Genomic DNA, 17,408 nt, shown 5'->3' with positions numbered 1-17,408 from the left:
CTCCCTCTGTTCCCTCTCAATGATTGGCCTATAATTGCAGGTTTATTGGCTGTACAGCTATTGTGTAATGACATGTTTGCAAATTAATTTTTATGGCTCATGCCATTAGCATATACGGTAGAGGAGGGGTTAGTATTAATTACCACCGTTGTTAGGGTAATCCTAGCGAATTAAAAACCTATAAAAGAATGACAGTTGACGGCACACAAGCGTGGGGGGGCGGGGGAGGGATGGATGTGTGATTGGCACCGGCGGCGACGCTTTCGGTGTGGGCGACGGTGGGGAGATGGGGGGCGAGTCTGGGGGAGCAGCGGCTCTCCAGCGCCTTGCTTCCCCGCTGTTCGCCCGCTCTTGGCTTCGTTCTGGGGGAGGCCTGCGCCTGCACCACGCACAAGGCCTCATTCTTGGCCGAAAGGACCCCCTGGAAGGGTCCGGGGGAAATCGCCCGTGCTGCTCTAAGGCAGGTTCTCATCGCGCACCTGTGAGCAGCATCTTCCCATCCGGCCTGGGTGGCCCAGCCTCCTCCCGCCTGGTCTTTCGAGGTCCCTGGGCTTTTGCGCGGCTTCTCCCCATTCTGAGAGGCCGAACCATCTCTGCCAAGGGTCAGCCGCTGGCAGGAAGAGCTTTCGGTGGCAAGCGGCTGGTTTTCCAGCCTGACCCTCTTGCTTTTGGAGCCGCCCACTGCATCCCTGGCCCCGGCGAGCTTCTCTGAGGCAGCCTCTGGCCGTTTGGCAGAAGCAGGTTCGCCACCCCGTAGTCCTGCAACCAGGACCTGGTCTGTGGGAGGGTGGGCTTGGATTTGGGGGGTGGGGCCCTGGGCACCGCTCATCCATGAAAAACCCACTGAGTGCCTCTGGGCCAGCCACTGACCCAGCCTAGCCCACCTTGCAGGGTTGTTGTGAAGAAAAAAGGGGAGGACTCTGCTGAGTGGGGAAGGCTGTTATCGGGGTTCAGATGACTGCAGCCTGAGAAATGTGGTGGGGGAGAAGCTGCCCTGCTTGGAAGTAAATTCATGTCACTTTCTTGTCCTGGTTGTATATAACCATGGGAAGGTGTAGGAAAGGAACTGGGAAAAGCAGAAAAATTAAGAGAGGAGGGGGAGAGGTGCCCCATTTAAAAAAAAAAAAACCTTGGAGAAAAGGGGGAAGGGGATGTCTTTAGCTGTATCTCAGTAAAATCCTGCTGGGAGGGTGCAGTCAAGAGATCCAGCTCTGTATAAGTCTGCAACTGTTTGTTTGAGAAAATAAAGTAAGTTACTTAGTCTTCAGAGAACTTTAAATAGCTGCCTTGTCTTTTATTTTCAGAGCATGTGCTTTTGTAGCCTCAACAGGGAGGGCTGATTTCTTTTCTCAGTATGAAACCTGATAGAAGAAATTAAGATGGATCACTTTTGAGGGAAGCATTCCACCTTGGGCATTTCTTCTTAAAATTCAGCCAACTGGCCAGCTGTGCCACTTTTGTAAATTCCACCATCTCCAAAGTGGCCGATCCTTCATTAAAGCCCATTCCTGAGGAGAAACAAGTTACGGCCGAGGCAGATATAATAAAAAGAGGTCGGAGCATTTCCTCCCTCCCACCCAAAGGTAAAAGCAGCAGGGCTGGGGGGCTGGGTGGGAGGGGTTCGAAACCTTCCTGCACTGCTGCTTCTGCAGCCTGAACTCTCCCTCCCCCAGAGTTCTGCAAGCGGAAACACAAGGATCGCAGCCAGGCACCTTGGTGCTCTCTTGCACAGGTAGATGGCTTTTGGTGGAGAGCCACCTGCTTCCGGGGTGCCGTCTGCCCATCAGAGAGGTGGGTGCCAAGGGAAGGCAGTCGGGGGCTCCCCGGGGAAGGGGTCCCTTGTGCGGTTTCGCCCAAGGCGTGCCTGTAGGAACGTTCCACCTGGGCCCACGGGCCGACCCCGTCGTCTGCCTCTGGCTGCGCTGGCTGTTCCTCTTGCATTCGGAGGGAATCTGGGAGATTCGCAACAGGCGAATTCACGTGGCCGAGGCAGCCCCGTGCGAGAGGTCCGAGGCATGGAGAGCTGCAGAGCCTGCCGGCCGGAGGCTCTCATCACACCTGAGCGTAGCGCCTGTGCCTTATGCAAGGGTAAGGCAGCCTTCACGTCACCCGCGGCCCTGTTGGTGGCTTTGATCGTGAGAAGCAGCTTGCTCTCTTGTCGTCCTGGCTGGTCCTTCGGGTGCTGTAAGGACAGATCTGCTTTCTCAGTGAGGGGAATGGCTTCTGTCCCGGGTCTTACTCGGGAATAGCTTTTCCTTGGTTTAAACTGGCTCCCTCCCCCAGGTGGAGCTGGCCTTCCCTGCTCATATTTGACCTGGCACATTAGGTGGAGGCGAACTGTTTCTCTCCGGTTCACCTGCCATGGCACCCTCCCTCCCACCGCACAGTCTCCCTACAGGGGCTGTGGAGCCCGGCTTGCCAGGAGCTGCCCTGGCATGTGAACCCGGGTCGCAGTGTTGGCACGAGCGTTGGGCAGCCCTCATCCTGTGGCTGCGTTGGGTTTATCGGTGAGCTGCCGAGCCTCACACCACCACTGCCACCCGTGTTTGCACGACATGGCGACCCACAGATCTCCGCGCGAGAATGATGCCCACTGTTCCTGGCAAAGGCAACCATTCCCACTGATGCAACGCAGTCCGTTCGTGGCCCGGATGCGGGGAGGGGGCTGCTAGCCCCCTTGCACACCCCCTGAAACTCCTCTGATCGAATCTGCAGAGCACGCGCAGCAGGGTGGAATTTGCGAGCTGGTCTCTCCCAACTCGAGCAGCAGGCCAACAGCAGTTCTGAGGATGGCTGAAAGCGGTTGGAGGCATCGCTTCCCATGCTATCGACACACACGTTGTCCATCTGTTTCCTGCAGTTCAGTAAGTTTTGCAGGTTTCTGCAGCAGTGTGTAAACAAGCTGCGCGGAGATGGTGCTCCGTGTGGTTTTAAGGGCCTTTTCATGCACCTTGCGTTTTGGTGAAACTGGAAACCTCCCTGTGACCTTCCGTGGCGGCGGCAGGGGAGTTGCTCGCTCGTGCGTGATTGCAGGTGGATCTCTCTGAATGTTGGATCTCTTTGAGTACCGCTGTGGGTCTTTTTGAGGGGCAGCAGGGACGTGAGCATCAGGCAGGCACTTGCATGCACTCCCCACACCCCAGGCGGGCCATCTTCGCTGCGGTTACCCCTTTAAGCTGTTGAAAGGACAGCCGTAATCGGCACAGGATGTGGCTGATCTTTGCAGTGCAGCGATATCGCACGCTTGCCTCCTTGAACTTTGCAGTGAAGAGCAGGCCGCAGTTTGGGGAAGAAGGGAACGAAAAGCACATGATGTGAACGGAACAAAGGCACTCTTCTTTCTGGATCCCTGTGCGAGCCAGTTCCTGCTTGCCAGCCCATCTCTCTCAAGCATCAGCTTGAAAGTTCTGACCCCTCTCGGTGCTGCTGGTTGAAAGTCCCAGGGAACTTCAGGGTTTGCATCCTACCCAAGTTCTTCACCTAAAAGTAACCAATTTTACCTGGTCACTTTCCACTGTGGGTATTTTATAATCATTCCGGCTGGAATATGTAGAGGTGCCCAGTTTGAATCGCAGGACCTCCCCCCATGGGAGACGGGATCACAAACGAGCAAGTTAATTTTCCAATGTGTTCTGCCTGCGGTTTTCTCTCTCTGCTATAGGGATGTATGGATGTTAAATACAATCTGTCTGCAATTTGCAAATTGTCAGACTCTTTTCATGCCATTCTTTGCTCATTTATGGCATCAGTCCCCTCACCAGCTTTCGTTCATACTTGTGCAAATTTGCACTTCTGAACTTGCTCAAAGCACACCCAAATGTGCAAATTCCCTGCTGACACATATTTTCACACTTTAGCCTATGGGGAGAAGGGGAAATGCGCATTTTTGGTCAGTGGCTTTGTTTTTTCTCCTTGTATTTTCCTGCAGGTCAATGTGCATAACATTCCGGAAAGAAATAAACTGCCTTGCAAGCTCACAGAGGTCCATGTCACGCAGGAATAGCCCAGTCTCTGCAGAATCCAAGGGTTGCAATGCATAGAAATCCAAATGAATTTGAATGTGGATTTCTTCCACACCCTTAATCCATAGTAAAGTACGGCTGATACCCTAGAGATGGTTTGGACCGTGGCTCGTAGCATTACTGACCCTTGACTGAGCCGCTGGGCACCAATTCATGTTGAAGTCCAGAAGGTCTGGAGGGTACCAGATTGGGGTAGATGGCTATAGTTCTTTTTAAAAATGAACCTCGTGCCTTCCTGTCCAGCCTACACTTTATATGCGTGAAGATGCTTTATTGCTTAGCAGCCCAGGGCTACAAAGAAAACTCCATATAGGAAGCAGGCATCTGTGTCAGGTGAGGTGTCGAGGCGACACTTCACCCTTCCTTTCCTCCCTCTAGTCAGCATTGCTTTGGTGTCTCTGCTGAAAACAAAATGCACCCCAGGAGCCCCCCCCCTTGTGGCCTTCCTCTAGAATGCTGTTTTGTTCCTACAAGTTGGGTGCCCACCCAGGGTGGACGGGGAGCGCCTTCTGGGCAGTGGGACATGAGCGGGGCGAGAAGCTGCCCAGTGATGGCATACAGTCCCAAGAACTCGCTTTTGGGCCGTGCAAGGGGAGCCGCGTCGGATTCACCAGGGGCAGCTACGTAGCCGGGAGTTGCTTGTGGACAGGTTGGGACGCTTGGGACTGGCTGTGACTCCCTCCCTCCCTCCCCGCGGCCGGGCTGTCAGTGTCCGACCAGCGAAGGAGGAAGTTCTCCTCTTTTCTCTTCAGCATCACCTTTGCAAGAGAGAATCGAAGCAGCTTGTGCATGAGTATTGTGGGGGGGGGTGGTTATTAATTATTTTTTCCTGGACTAGCAGCTGCTCTACATGGAAAGCAGGAGCCAAGGGGAGGGGAGTCTTGTGGGGAACTGGGAGGGAGGTGGAACCAAGTGGGGTGAGTGGAAGAGATGCTTCATATGGTCCCCTCATTTTGGGGTCCTTCCTTGCCCCTCTAGTTATTGCCTCAGACCATGATCACCCCCAGAACTGGTTTGCCTTCAGAAGACGATCCGTTCACTGCCCAAGCCCTCCTTGCCTTACGCCTCTTCGGTCATTCTTCTCCTTCCTTTTTTCCTTCCTTTCTTTCAAAGATGCACATTCTCTTTTTCCATTTCGCTTCCCTTAAAAAAAAAAAAAAAAAGCTTCAGGGAAAATTAAGAAGACAAATGCTAAAAGACTGAAGGAAACCTCCCCGGCATTAAAGCGCTGGAGACTTCAGCCTGCGAAGAGCAGATGCTTGATGATTTCCTACCCTCTCTCTTTCATTAGGAGAGACAAATTTGCTGTCAGCTCGCCAGATTTCCAATTTACCGATAATGATTCTTGCATGAAAATTGATTGGGGGGGGGGCACGCTCTGACGCTGCTTTATCCCCCCTTCTCTCCCCGCCTTGCCTTGAGTGAGTCGCTGGACAGAACCCTTGCAGGGCGTACTGGTCCTCGCCCTCTTTCTGGATCGCCTCCTCCTCCTCCTCCTCCTTTCTGAGTCTCTGAATCGCTGGTGGGGTGCAGCGAAAGGGAAGATCAGGCGTCCCAGGGCTGCTCGCCCCCCAACAGTGGCCCCCGCGGTCCTCTGGGGCCAGCAGCGCCCCCCCCCCCCCCCCCCGCCCCGGGCCCCCCGCCCCCCCCCGGGGGTCCCCGCCCCCCCCCCCCCCCCCCGCGCCTGCCCTCCCATCGCCCTCAGCCGCCACCCTTTCTCCACCCCCTCCTCCCCTCCCTTTTGTAAACCAGTAGCTAAGGGGAATGACAAAACAAAGCCCTGTTCCTGCTTGACAACCAGAGAAAGAGCGCGCGACAGTCCAACTCCCCTCTGCGCGTCTTGCGCAGTCTTCCCTTCCAACAACGCTCCCCGCTTTTTTCTTTTTAATTTGATGCTGAACATGAAGCCTCATTGAAAACAAACCCATTGACTTCCCCCCCCACCACCCTTGACATTCAAGTGACTGAATGGAGAAAAGAGCTACTAACATGTCTGGGGGCTGATTCGCTTTCCCTCCCCTCCGCTCCCCCCCTCCACTCCCCTCCGCTAAATGAATAATCCCCTAAAGGAGATTCTGTATTAAAAGGGTGGGGGGGACAGAGGAAAAAAAACAAGCCACGACCTTCTTTCTCTGCCATCTCTTGCTCGCTCTTTAGTTTCTCTTTCTGTCTGTTTCCCTCTATTTGCATCGCTCCGGACTAAAAAAAGGCAAGAAAGGGAGGAGGGAGGACGGGAAACCGACCAGAAGACACAAGGAGCATAATGTTGGCTGTTTGAAGAAGTGCAGTTGAGCTCTTGGTCTGTTGCTCAGCTAACGCAATTTTGACAAAAGACCCTTAAAAAATCACCGTTATCACTTTTCCCTTATTCCGATCCAGCTTATTTTAATTTATTTTTGTTTTTTAAATAAAACCTCTGAGTGGTTTATTATTATTATTATTTATTCTCTAGTCCTTTTTGCCAGACTTGGGTTTTCTTTTCTTTTTTTCTTCTGGATGCCTTGGATCTGTGATATAAACCATGTTTGGACTGAAACCGCCTCTGTATTACTTACCAGGTAAGGCTATTTTTTATAATACCCTTCCTTCCTTCCTTCCTTCCTTCCTTCCTTCCTTCCTTCCTTCCTTCCTTCTGTTTTAAGTTTACGGCAGCAAAATAACCATGAACAAAATGAGTCTTTAGCATGGCAGCTTGGTCCAAGCAAAGAAACTTTTCCTGATTCCAGTTTGCATCTTGCCGCTCCGTTCACCCGAAGAAGCGCAGCCTGGAGTTCGGATTCGGAGCAGTTTGCCTTTCGATAGAGACACCCCGTTTAGGGCTGGACAGAAGCCTTTGGCAGAAGGTCTTGCCTTTGTGCTCCCTTCGTGCTCTCTCTACGGAGCTGGTTAATGTGGATCCGGTGGCTGTACGTTAGAGTTTCCTCTCCATTTCCAGACCCCCCACGCCCCCCCCCGGCATCGGCACAAGTATAGAGTCCAGATTATTTCTGTCGGTGGAACAATTGTAGACTAAGCTGGAAGTAGAGAGGCAGCTGATGGAGTCACACGGAGAGGAGGGTTCTGCCTATCGGTTTTTTACGCCGGGTGCACATCGTTATCACTGGGGAGGTTTGCCTGGAGTTAATGGGACCACACTGGAGTAACTCCAGGGCGAGCCTTCGGGGCTCGTGGGAGTTCGATGCGAGTTAAATCCAGGGCATGGCCAAGGACTGTGTGTATGTCCCTACACACACCTGCCTTGAACCTTCCCCTGCCGCCTATTCCGCCCCCCCGCTCCCGTGCCCTGCTCTTGGAAGGCATGTGCAACTTGAGTGCCCCTTGGGCACCACCCAGCCCTTGGGATGTGGCGGGTATCTCTCCCTCTCCTTTTGTCCACCCCGCTTGGCTTCCTAAGTGGGACTCTTGTTTTATTCAGCAGCGAGCAGCAAAAGCACTTAAGTAATCTAAGGTGAATTAAGAAGCGTGGTGTGAAGTTACTTTCGAGTTGGTGCCTAATATTGTTTCACGGATGAGTGAGCTCTGATCGTGCGGCAGAGAGACCCAGAGCGGAGACGGCGCGTCTCTCTGCCTCTCCCCCCACCCTGGCCGTCTCTCCTCCTGCCCCCTGGCCACCCCATTCCCAGCCTCCTGGCCCCTATCCTTTGGAGAGTGGAGAAGTGTCTGGAATACAGGTGCCACCACTGGGATTGTGCCAGGGGTGTGTGTGTCGGTGTGCAGTGTGGCGAGCAGCAGCCTGTGGGAGAGGTTGGTGTCTTTCCCCCAGACCACAGAGGGCAAACGGGTTTTGCCTCAGCTGCTAAACTTGGCACAAATTAGAGGGTCATTCCAAGGCAGCTGCGGAGGCAAAGAGAGGGCACTTCCGCCGGCCGCCCTGCCCGCCTGCCTACTGCTGGGGTGACTCCGAAGCATGCCCCCCCTTGCGCTCCCTTGCCTGTGGCAACTCTTTCCTCGCCTGCTTGTGGTTTTGCTGGGAAGTGGGGGATGTGGGAGGACCCCCCCGTCCCCAGTCTCTTTCCTGAGGTCCCTCTATCTTCTCCACACCAGCGGGGCTTTGCTAAACCCGGGCTGATTGGGAAGGCTGTGCTTCAGGAAATGGGTTTTCCGTGTGGCAGTTAGCTGCAGGAATAGCTTCCCCACCTTGCGAAGCGTGTCGTTAGCCTGATGCAAAGTTTCCTACCGTGCGACAAGCAAGGCGGGCGCAGCCTCTCCGTCAGGCCAGTTTTAGCCGCTGCAGCACTGTGGAATCCTGCTGGCTCCATGAAGGCTTGGCTGCACCACGGCTCCCCAGCCGAGCCAGTCCGGCGGGCTTGCTTTTTGAAGTCAGCTCCGCTCTAGCGCAGATTAAAACCCCCGCCAGTGCAAAACAGTCCTTCCCCAGCCCTTGGGAGAGGGGATCTCCGTGGTGCCTTTGACCGGCTGGCAGCACAGGTGAGCAGGTCTGTGTTGACTTCCATGCTGAAGCCGGTACGGTGCCAGCACTCTCGGTGTGGCATCAACCTGGGCAGTCCTTGTGGGTCGGAAGCGAGTGGAATCGGCTTGTCTGAAATGGTCAGTGTGTGGTGAACACCCCCACAGGACCGGATCCGTGTTGCCTTTGCATCCTATGCGCCTGTGAACGGATGTGGGCCCGTCCCCAGCGCGGGTGCTCCCAGCCCTGCCTAAAGGTGCACCGCTCCACTGGCTCCCTCAGCTTTTGCAAGGTCAGGACCTGGTGGCGCACTGTGGAAAGAGGTGTCTTTAGCTATCGCTCCATAACCCGCCAGGCCGAGCTCTTCCTAGCCATTGTAGAATCGCATCTTACTCTCATACTGTCCCAACTTGAATTTCGCTTCCTTTCTCCGATACGGAATCCATTGGCAATGCAAGAAGTTGCAATCTCCTGACGCTTTGGTCCATTTAATCTAAATAAGGTTATTATTTATATACATATGTGTGTGTGTGTATATATATAGAGAGAAATACAAATAAGTCAGTAGATAAATTTACATCTCTGCTGTGCCCTAAGAACCCCTAAATTAATCCTGACCCATGACTGGAATGGTTTCCACTGTCCGTTTTGTTCAGGTCATGGATGGAGAAGTTGTGTCACTCCTGGAGCTCCCATCATCGCCATTGACTGCGCTGTAGTTGTCGCTCTTGGAGTACAAGCTGCAGCACCTCTACTTTATTGTGAGCGTGTGGGGTGGGGGTGAGGGTGGAGATAATTTAAGGTTAAATCTAGCCAAGCTGGGAGAACACAGCTTTTTTATTTTTGGTAGCTCGGGCATGACATGTAGAATTAAGCGGATGGCTTTCCTAAAAAAACTGGCTTGCAAGTACAGCTCCATCTCCACAAAACAGGGAGGGGTGGGAGAAATTATTAGACGCTTGCAAGAGCCCTGCGATCAAGGTTGCTGATGCTCGTGAGGTCAGCGTCGTACAGTTCAGAAAGGGACTGGCCTGTGTTGCTGAGGATTGCGCTTTGCGTGGAACCACAAGAAGCTGCAGCGAACGGCTAACTGTGCTGGGCTCTTACTGTGAGCAAGCCTCGCAAAGAAGGCTACAGAGTTTCTAGCCCTCGTGGCCACAAAGCAGGTCTCCACCTGGCCACTTGGGAGCACTTCTGCCTTGCTCCAGGTCAGTGGCTGCTGAGGACCTGATTATCAACTGGTGGCAGCAGCTCCAGGGCAGAATCCTAGCTCACCCCCCATGGAAGAGCCTTGCCCCTTTCCGCATGCATTTGGACAGAGCCCCCTCTACCCATCTGCTGTAGAAGGAGAAGGAGGGCGGACCCAAATGTTTCAGAGCTGCCAGCTGATTCCCCAGCCTGTCTGCATAACGCAGGGGTAACAAGCCTCAGGCTAGTGGTCCAAATCTGAACTACCTGTGGTTCCAGACTGGCCCACCAGGGTTCCCCTGGTGGCCACACGCCCCTTGTTCCCCATTTGGCCAATTCCCAGTTTTTGCTCATCCCTGCCCCCCAAAACGCTTCTTAAATGTGGAAGAGTCTCTCCCACGGGTCCGTTAGAGGCAGAAGCTACAATAGGGTGGTCTCCGGGGCCATGCCCTTCTTGCTTGTGGCCCCACCCACCTCTGAGTGCTTCCCCAACATGGGATTTGGCCTCTGGAGTGAAAAGCATCCAACACTCCTACTGTCCTGCTCTCTGGTGGACTGGCCTGCAGCTGCCCCGGTCCGAAACACTCCTGCGTTGGAAGCTGAGCAGCGTCAATTCTGCTACATGCTTCCTGGGAGAACCTGGCTCCTGCCGGCTTGTAAGGGAAGGATCCTCGGAAGGGTTGCTGCGTTCCCCCAGTTTCTGTGTTCCTGGGGTCATGTTTCCCATCATGTTTCCATAAGAATAAATAATCGATGGATGTTGTGGAGGATTCTGGGGCTGGGCGCCGATTGACCCTGATGATGAAGGGAACGAACGGTTCTGGTTCTGGTTCTGTTTAGAGCTCACCCGGGAGCTGAGGGCAAGGAAGCTGCTAGGATGGCACAGCTCCCCTCGGGACACAGGTGAGGGCACGTTACTGAGCCCCCTTGGTGCTGGTGGTGAACCAGCATCGATTCTTGCTCGCTGCAGCATTGGTAGGCAGCTCTCCAGCAGAGCTTTTCCAGGTAGCGGTGGGTTGCTACACCTGGAACCTCCGCAGAGCAGGAGAGGGTGGGAGCTGGAAGGCCGGACTTTGGCCAGAGATCCCAGCCGGCATGGCCACTGGCCAGGGATCCTGGGAGTTGCTGTCCAGGCTACCCAGGGAGCGACTCGTTGCCCATCCCTGCCTTGGAGCCCGCAGAAGCTTCTTGTGTCAGGATCGCAAGGCACTTTTGGAGCCAACCACTCGCATTCAGTTTGACTGTGATGCTAGAATTCGTATATTCTTCGGAGGCTTCCGAGGTGGCATCTAGTCTGAGTGCAAGGGATCAGTTTCAGTTGATGTGTCTTATGCATGTGGTTGAGGTACTTGGATGGGTGGAGCCAACCTCCTGCGTTGCTTACCCTTGCCGTGAAGGTTAGCCACATAAAACTGGAAGGGGTTGACTAGATCAGTCCCAGCAGCAGTGAGGAAGTGCCGCCATCTTGAAAGAGGCAGTTTTATGACCACTTCTCCAGAAACCTCCTTTGGACCCAGAACATTGTAACATTGGTGACCCAGATGCAAACATCCCTTTCGTGAGCAAAGCGCTCAAGAATGAGGTGGCAGGTCAACCTCGGGCAGGTGGCCTGCTCCCATTTCAGTCCGCGTTTGGGCGGAACACCTTGACTGATGGTTTTGTCAAGAAAGAAACGAAGCTCTAAGTCTGTTGGTGCAGCTTGACCTGTCTATCACCTGTTGGACCAGCTCTGTCGGTGGCATGGGGAGACGTGGCGATGCCCGCAGTTCCACTACCTGCAGGGTCAGGTTTCTGCTCAACCCCGCAGCACCTGAGCAGAGCACTGCTCTTCCCTCTCTCCAGAGAGCCCGTTGAGGCTGTGCAGGGACTGAGCCAACGTCTGGGTCCGCCAATGGGCTGGATGACGGCCAGTGCTCTGCAGCTGCACTGGCAAAGATGGGGGGTTCCTGGGTGCAGGAGAATGGTGCTCAGCATGGTTGGGATGGGGTCGCGCCACCCAAAAAGAGCTGGGTCATCAGCCGCACTGGTCTGGCCACAGTGATTTATGCTCCGGCACAACCCCCGGCTGGATTGCTGCAGTGCGTTGTATGTGGGACTGCCCCTTGGAGACTGCAGCTTGTGGCACCAGGATCTTCGCTTGCTCAGTCGAGGACATTCTGTCGCCCAGGTTTGAGAGCGCTGCACTCGCTGCCTGTGTCCTTTGGAGCCCCGTTCTGTGTGCTGGCACTAAATGGCTGGAGACCCAAATACCCGAAGGAGCGCTTCCTCCCACACCAGGCTGCATGTGTGCGAAGACCTTCTGTTGAGGCCTATCATTTTATTGTACTTTTACTGTATCCAAATGGCTTCCGTGTGTTTATTTACGTTACCTTTGAAGGCGGTTCAGAAATATTTTACGTGCGGGATTTCACCGGCACTCCTGGCAGTTTGTCCTTCCTTCGTCGTCAATAGAAGCGGTGCTGGTGCTTTGATAGGAGGGTGACGGACAGAGATGGGGCCTCTGCCATCTTGTTTTCCTTTCCTTTCCCGTTCTTAACCCCCCTTTCCATTAGGCTACAGGTCAGTGGACAGAGACTGTTTCCCTCTTGCTGTGCTTAGAACATTTTAGGTGCCATAATGACAGTGGCTCCCATTTTTAAAAAAAATGAAATGATAGGACAATGCCAGGGAGATGATTTCTCCGTATTTTTTGAATGTGCTGATTATCCTCCTGGCGAGGCCGGCTGTGGATGATGGCATATGGGAAAGGCTTGGAGATCGAGGAAGGCTAGTGTCAGGTGACCAAATGAGATACCATTTTACATTTGTTTGGTAGATGGAGAGGGTCGGATCGCCTGTGCTCCATGAGGGGCCTGTTTGAGCTTCCATTGTGGAAACAGCCACGCAGTCTTTTTTTTTAAAGGTTCAGGTGGAGTCACAGGTTGCTCCTGTCGAGACCACATGTGTCAAACGGGAGACGCCACCTCTGTTGAGCCCGATGCTCAGTGTTGCGAGTGGGATTCTGTGCTGCACTCGGTTGTGGAAGCGAAGATGCTCTCAGCATCCCGTGTTCGATGAGGGCCTCCTTCTCCTTGGAGAGAACAGGCCCGTGTTTTTGCTGGGGCTCGTCTCTTGCCGTCTGAAATGGAAATCAATAGAAATGGAAATCAATAAAGACCGTGCGATTTCTCCATGCTTTTGTCCTGTGAAGGCTGGCTGTGCAGACTTGTGAGAGGTCCCTGGACTAATGCAAGGAGAATTCTTCTTTCCTTTCATTCCCTCCTCCTTTTTATTTACACGCTCCAATCAAGCAGGATTTACTTATGGCGCCTCCTGTCGTGTGAAACTTCTCTGTTTTATTGTAATTGCTGAAGCACTAATTCCTGCTCCCTGTAAAAACCAACCAGCATTTAATCTAGGAATGGGTATTTCAGGCAGATGCAAAGAGATTCCGGGATACGACGGGAAGCCACAAAGGGACACGGTTCCAGTGAGCTCCCCAGAGGCACTAATGCGTCTCCCCTCCCTCCCTGAGCTCAGTATTTTACTCCTTCTCTGGGCATCCTTCAGGTGGTCTATTTTCTTCTCTGGAAGCGCCAAAGAGAGAGGGGAGGAGGAAAGGGGCATTGAAGTGTCAGGCTGCGAGATCTGAAGCAATTAAGGAAAATTATGTGAGGACCATTCAGGCTGCCGCCAAACAGCGAAATTATTGTGCACAGCCATTCTGGGCTGCTAGAGGACGTTAGAAATGCTAATCCTACAGGTAGGGTCACAACAGATAGGAGTCTCAACCATCTCCGAATTGGATTGGATCGAACAGAACAAGAGGGAGAAGGAGGAAGAAAGGCAGGCCGAGGGCTCTGCTCTGGGAAGCGCCCCCAGCCCATGGAATTTCCCCCTTGCCCTCTTGGGGTGGCATTTGGAGGCAGAGGAGCACCTGGTGGTGGAAGGGCCCAGAGGAACAGCCTTGCTCCCAGCATCAGGGCCGCCTCATGCTGAGCTCGACCCTTGGGCCGCATGGCCGGGGGTTGCCACCCTACCAGCCGGTCCTGCTCCGTCTGGGTGGCAAGCATGGCTCTCCTGCTGAGCTGCAGCCCCTTCCACGAAAGATCTGGGGAACGTGGGTCTCCAGCCAGCGCTCCCTGTTGTGTACATGGAAGGAACTGGGGGGTGGTTGCTGGCAGATGGGGCCTCTCCCCACCCACACCACCCCCCAGTGCTTATCTGGCTCTTGCCGCTGGTAGGGCTGCGCAGCGCAGAATATGCATTTCAGAGGAACTTAAGCTTTGGGACCAAGGAGGCCCTTCGTTCCGTGCCTTGAAGGAGCCGATCCCAAGCTAGATGGATTTGGTTGTCTGTAACAGGCTGCAGAACCTTTCATTCCGAGAGCTGAATTCCATTTTCGAGGCATTTTTGGGGGCTGCATTGCAGTAGCGGGGTGCACTTGAAAGGAAAAGCACTTGGGGTCAAAAGCATCACCATCTTTTAGTTCTTATTTTCAGCAGCTAAACCCAAGGAGCTGGCGTCGCAGCCGTTCATAATGCAGGAAGGAGTGTGCGAAAGCTGTTAAACCCCCAAAGGATCGATGTTTGGAGAAAGTGGGGCACGCCTGCTTGCGGAATCCCAGGGGGCCGTTTAGACCCCGCGGGGCTGAGCTGTGCCCTGACTCAGCCGTGTGTGCGTGCATGCGTGGCTCGAGCTCGTGGACCCATTAGTAGAACCGTGTTGGAGGGGACAAAAAAAACCATCAGCAGGTGGGGCCGCCCTCCCAAAGCCCTGGCGTGGGGCCCCACGGCCTCCCCTCTTCGCAGGCCCACTGGCACAGCCCAGGCCCTTTGGACGCCTCTGCACCAGGCAGCCCCGTGCTTTCCCCGAGGAGGTCTGACCGCAGCGCCAAGCTGCTCGGGTGATAACGCCTGGAGGGCCTTGTCGGACCCATCCCCTCGCTCGCAGCGGTGGTTTGGAGGGGCCCATCTCGCTGCTGGCTTCTGCTTCCGTCCTCCCCCCACCCTCTTCCAGAGCCGGGCTTGTGGCGGAGAGGGGAAATGTGGTCCTTGGCTGTGGGCAAGGGTGGGAGGAAGCACACGGAAGGGTGCAGGGAGATTTCTCCTCTCCAGCCCGCCCTTCTTCTGGGGAGCTGCTCCGGCGGGGTGCCCCCCTTCCTTTCTCTGTCCATCACTCCTCTTTTGGCGGCAAAGCCGGGGGGGGGGGGCGTCTTCTGTGCTGCGGGCGGCAGAAGCGCTGTTCTCCAGTATTAGAGAGGCCGCACTCAAATTACCTTCCCAACCACTCCAGGTCACGCTGCTCAGCGAGTCATTAATAAAAGGAAATTGCAATCAGAGGGATGAAGCAGCCTTAACAGCATCGGCACCCTCATCAGCTGGGGCTTGTTTCTGAGAGACCCAAATTCGTTTCAGAGGCTGGGTGAGAGCCGAGGAGGAGCGGGAGCAGCAGCCTTTATCTGGGGAGAATCACAGGCAGGGCGGGCGGCAGAGGCGGCGGCTTTCTCTTTCTTTGGAGCGAGCGAGCGAGCGAGGGAGGTGTGCCGGGCACCAGGCAGCGCGGCGGCGGAGTGACAGCAATTCCCGCAGGCAGGGTGGCTGGGATCGCTCGCCCCTGCGTGCGCCCTGAGCACGGATGGCTTGCGAGGCCTCGGCCCTTTCCAGCCCCGCGAATAACCCGGCCCCTTTGCTCCTGCACCGCCGTCCCCGTCGCCGTCGCCTCTCCTCCTCCGCTCCAGTTGGCAAGTGGCGAACTTGCAGAGACCGGCTGTTTGCTCCAGGGCGGGTGGCGGATGCTTTAACACCTGCCTTTTCACTCCGCGAGGGCGCAGTCTCCCGAGCACAGGCGTGTGTAACGGAGGCGCACTCCCCCCCACCCGGCCCCGGCCCCGGCCCCGGCCCCCACGGTTGGTAGCAGCAGGCAGCAAGTGCCAAATGTCAGGTATTCTGCACTCAGCCACAGGAGAGCGACTGTGCCGTCGTCCTTCGTGCTGCTCAACTCCAGGCCCCGTGGCCTCGACCGGCCGGACTCCTCCCAAAATGCCCCGGCTCTAGGTCGAGCCTCCTGCACGCCACCTGCCTCGGGAGCAGGGGGCTCCCAGCACCGAGTATTCAGCAGGGGTACACTGCTTCTGGATATGCAGGCTCCATCCGCCTCTCCCTGGGCACGGGCCACCCTTCCCCTCCCGGCGCCCGCGCTGTGGCCATCGCCACAAAAGACGGGCTTTCGAGGGCCACCCCCCTTTCTGTTCGCCGACTCCCCCCCCCGACCCCGTTACCCCACCGATCTCACTTTGATTCACACAAGATTGGCGCCACATTAAGCCCCCCCTCCACACACACACGCAACACCCACCCCTTCCTCCCCTGGCAGCCCCTAAATTCCGTTGGCATGGCAACAGTGTCAACCACTTGTGAGGGTCTCTCTCCCCCCACCTTCCTCCCCTGTGATCATTTGACAAGGGGAGAGGAAGAGCGGAAGAAAAAGGGAAGACATAAAAGAGAGGCGGGGTGGGGGAGCGGTGGGGAGGGGAGGGGGAGGGAGGGGGAAGACGGCTTGTCTTCAGTGGTCTAATTACCGCAAGAGGCAGATGGGGAGGGAGGTCTCTCTCTCCCCCTCTAAGTGCTGCTCCCCCCCCCCCCCCCCCCCCCCCCCCCCCACCCCTAAAAAGAGATGGCAGAAGAACTTGACCCGCTGGCTGGCTGGCTGGCTGGCAGGCGGGAGAAATCAATAACTTTGCAAAGGGGGGACGGGGCGACAGCCTCGCCGGGGGCTGCCCAGGAGGGAGTGGGGGCCCTCCCAGGGAAGCCACCGGAGCGGGCAAAGGCTTTGCCGGTCCTCAGCGGCGGTCCAGCCACTGCTCTTCGGAGGAATGGATCCGGGAAGCGTGTGCGCACGCAGGTCCCTCCGTCTGCCCGTCCGTCCGTCCAGGCGGGGCAAAGTTGCGGCAGCTTGCGCCCATTCTCACAGCTGCGTGTGTGTTGCAGTGGGAGGGGCACGCGGACCCCCCGCCAAGCAGTGGCAGAGAAAATCGCGCTGTCGCTCGTGCAAAAGCGAAAAATTAGCTCTCGAGAGGCACGCGGCAAGGACGGCAAAGGGGCGCCTTGTGCATTTGGCCACCGTTGCCGCTCTGCACATTGCGGGGAGAAGCAGGGCAGAGGAGGGGAGTTAGACTGAGGCCGCCGCCTCAGGGCTCAGTCCTCCTTTGCGCTCGGGCAGGAGGTGTCACGAGGGTTACGTGGCCAGGCGCAGCGCTGGACTCTGAAGCGGTACAGGTGGGCGCATCGCTGGAAGCCTCGCCCTCTCTCCCCAGGGGTGTGCTGTCCCTCCGAGCTCCAGCATGGAGGAAAGGCAGGGTATGAATTAAATACACAGGAGATGGAAGCTCACGGCCTCCCGGGCTTCGCCGTGGCAGAGCTTTTCTGCACCCCCGTCTCCCCGAGCAGAGCCGGCGAGCGCTTTGCAAGGCCTGGCCGCAGGGCCCCTGGAGGAGAATGGATCAGAAGAAATGCTCGCCTCCTCCAGCATGGCTGGACTACAGCTCCCATCCGCCCACCCCCAGTGTGGCCTGGGTGGGGTGGCTGGAGTTCTGCACAGCCGGTCCTCATTCACGTCCGATTGCATCTGGTCTTTGGGTAGCCATCACCGAGTCTGCTGAGGATCCTCAAGAATGCCGCTCGGCTTCGTCGGCCGCTTGGCCATGGCAGGGGTGGTTTCAAAGGTCAGGGGGTGGCTGTCAGCTCGGGCGGCAGCAGGGTCAGGCAGAGGGCCGCAGTCTGTGACTCCTGGCCCCTCGCCGTGCTATCCGT

The 17,408-nt window shown here is 55.9% G+C and overlaps 1 protein-coding gene across 2 annotated transcripts in view; it reads left to right on the top strand.

Annotated features, from left to right (window-relative positions):
- The window catches only part of GSE1 (Gse1 coiled-coil protein), a 197,711-nt gene that overhangs the window by 98,348 nt on the left and 81,955 nt on the right, over positions 1 to 17,408 (top strand). Inside the window, exon 1 of one of the 2 annotated variants that reach the window (XM_044427848.1) lies at positions 5,861 to 6,580. The exons of the other annotated variant lie outside the window; for it this stretch is intronic. Coding sequence (XP_044283783.1) covers positions 6,544 to 6,580 — 37 coding nt within the window. The 5' untranslated portion in view covers positions 5,861 to 6,543. Of the gene's footprint in view, positions 1 to 5,860; positions 6,581 to 17,408 lie in introns of those variants that run through there. 2 annotated transcript variants of the gene reach the window in all.

This window comes from Varanus komodoensis, unplaced genomic scaffold (genome assembly GCF_004798865.1).
Source record: "Varanus komodoensis strain SLA01 unplaced genomic scaffold, ASM479886v1 scaffold19, whole genome shotgun sequence".
Classification (NCBI taxonomy): domain Eukaryota; kingdom Metazoa; phylum Chordata; class Lepidosauria; order Squamata; family Varanidae; genus Varanus; species Varanus komodoensis.
The sequence above is the reverse complement of the archived record's forward strand: the minus strand, read 5'-3'. Positions and strand labels throughout refer to the sequence as shown.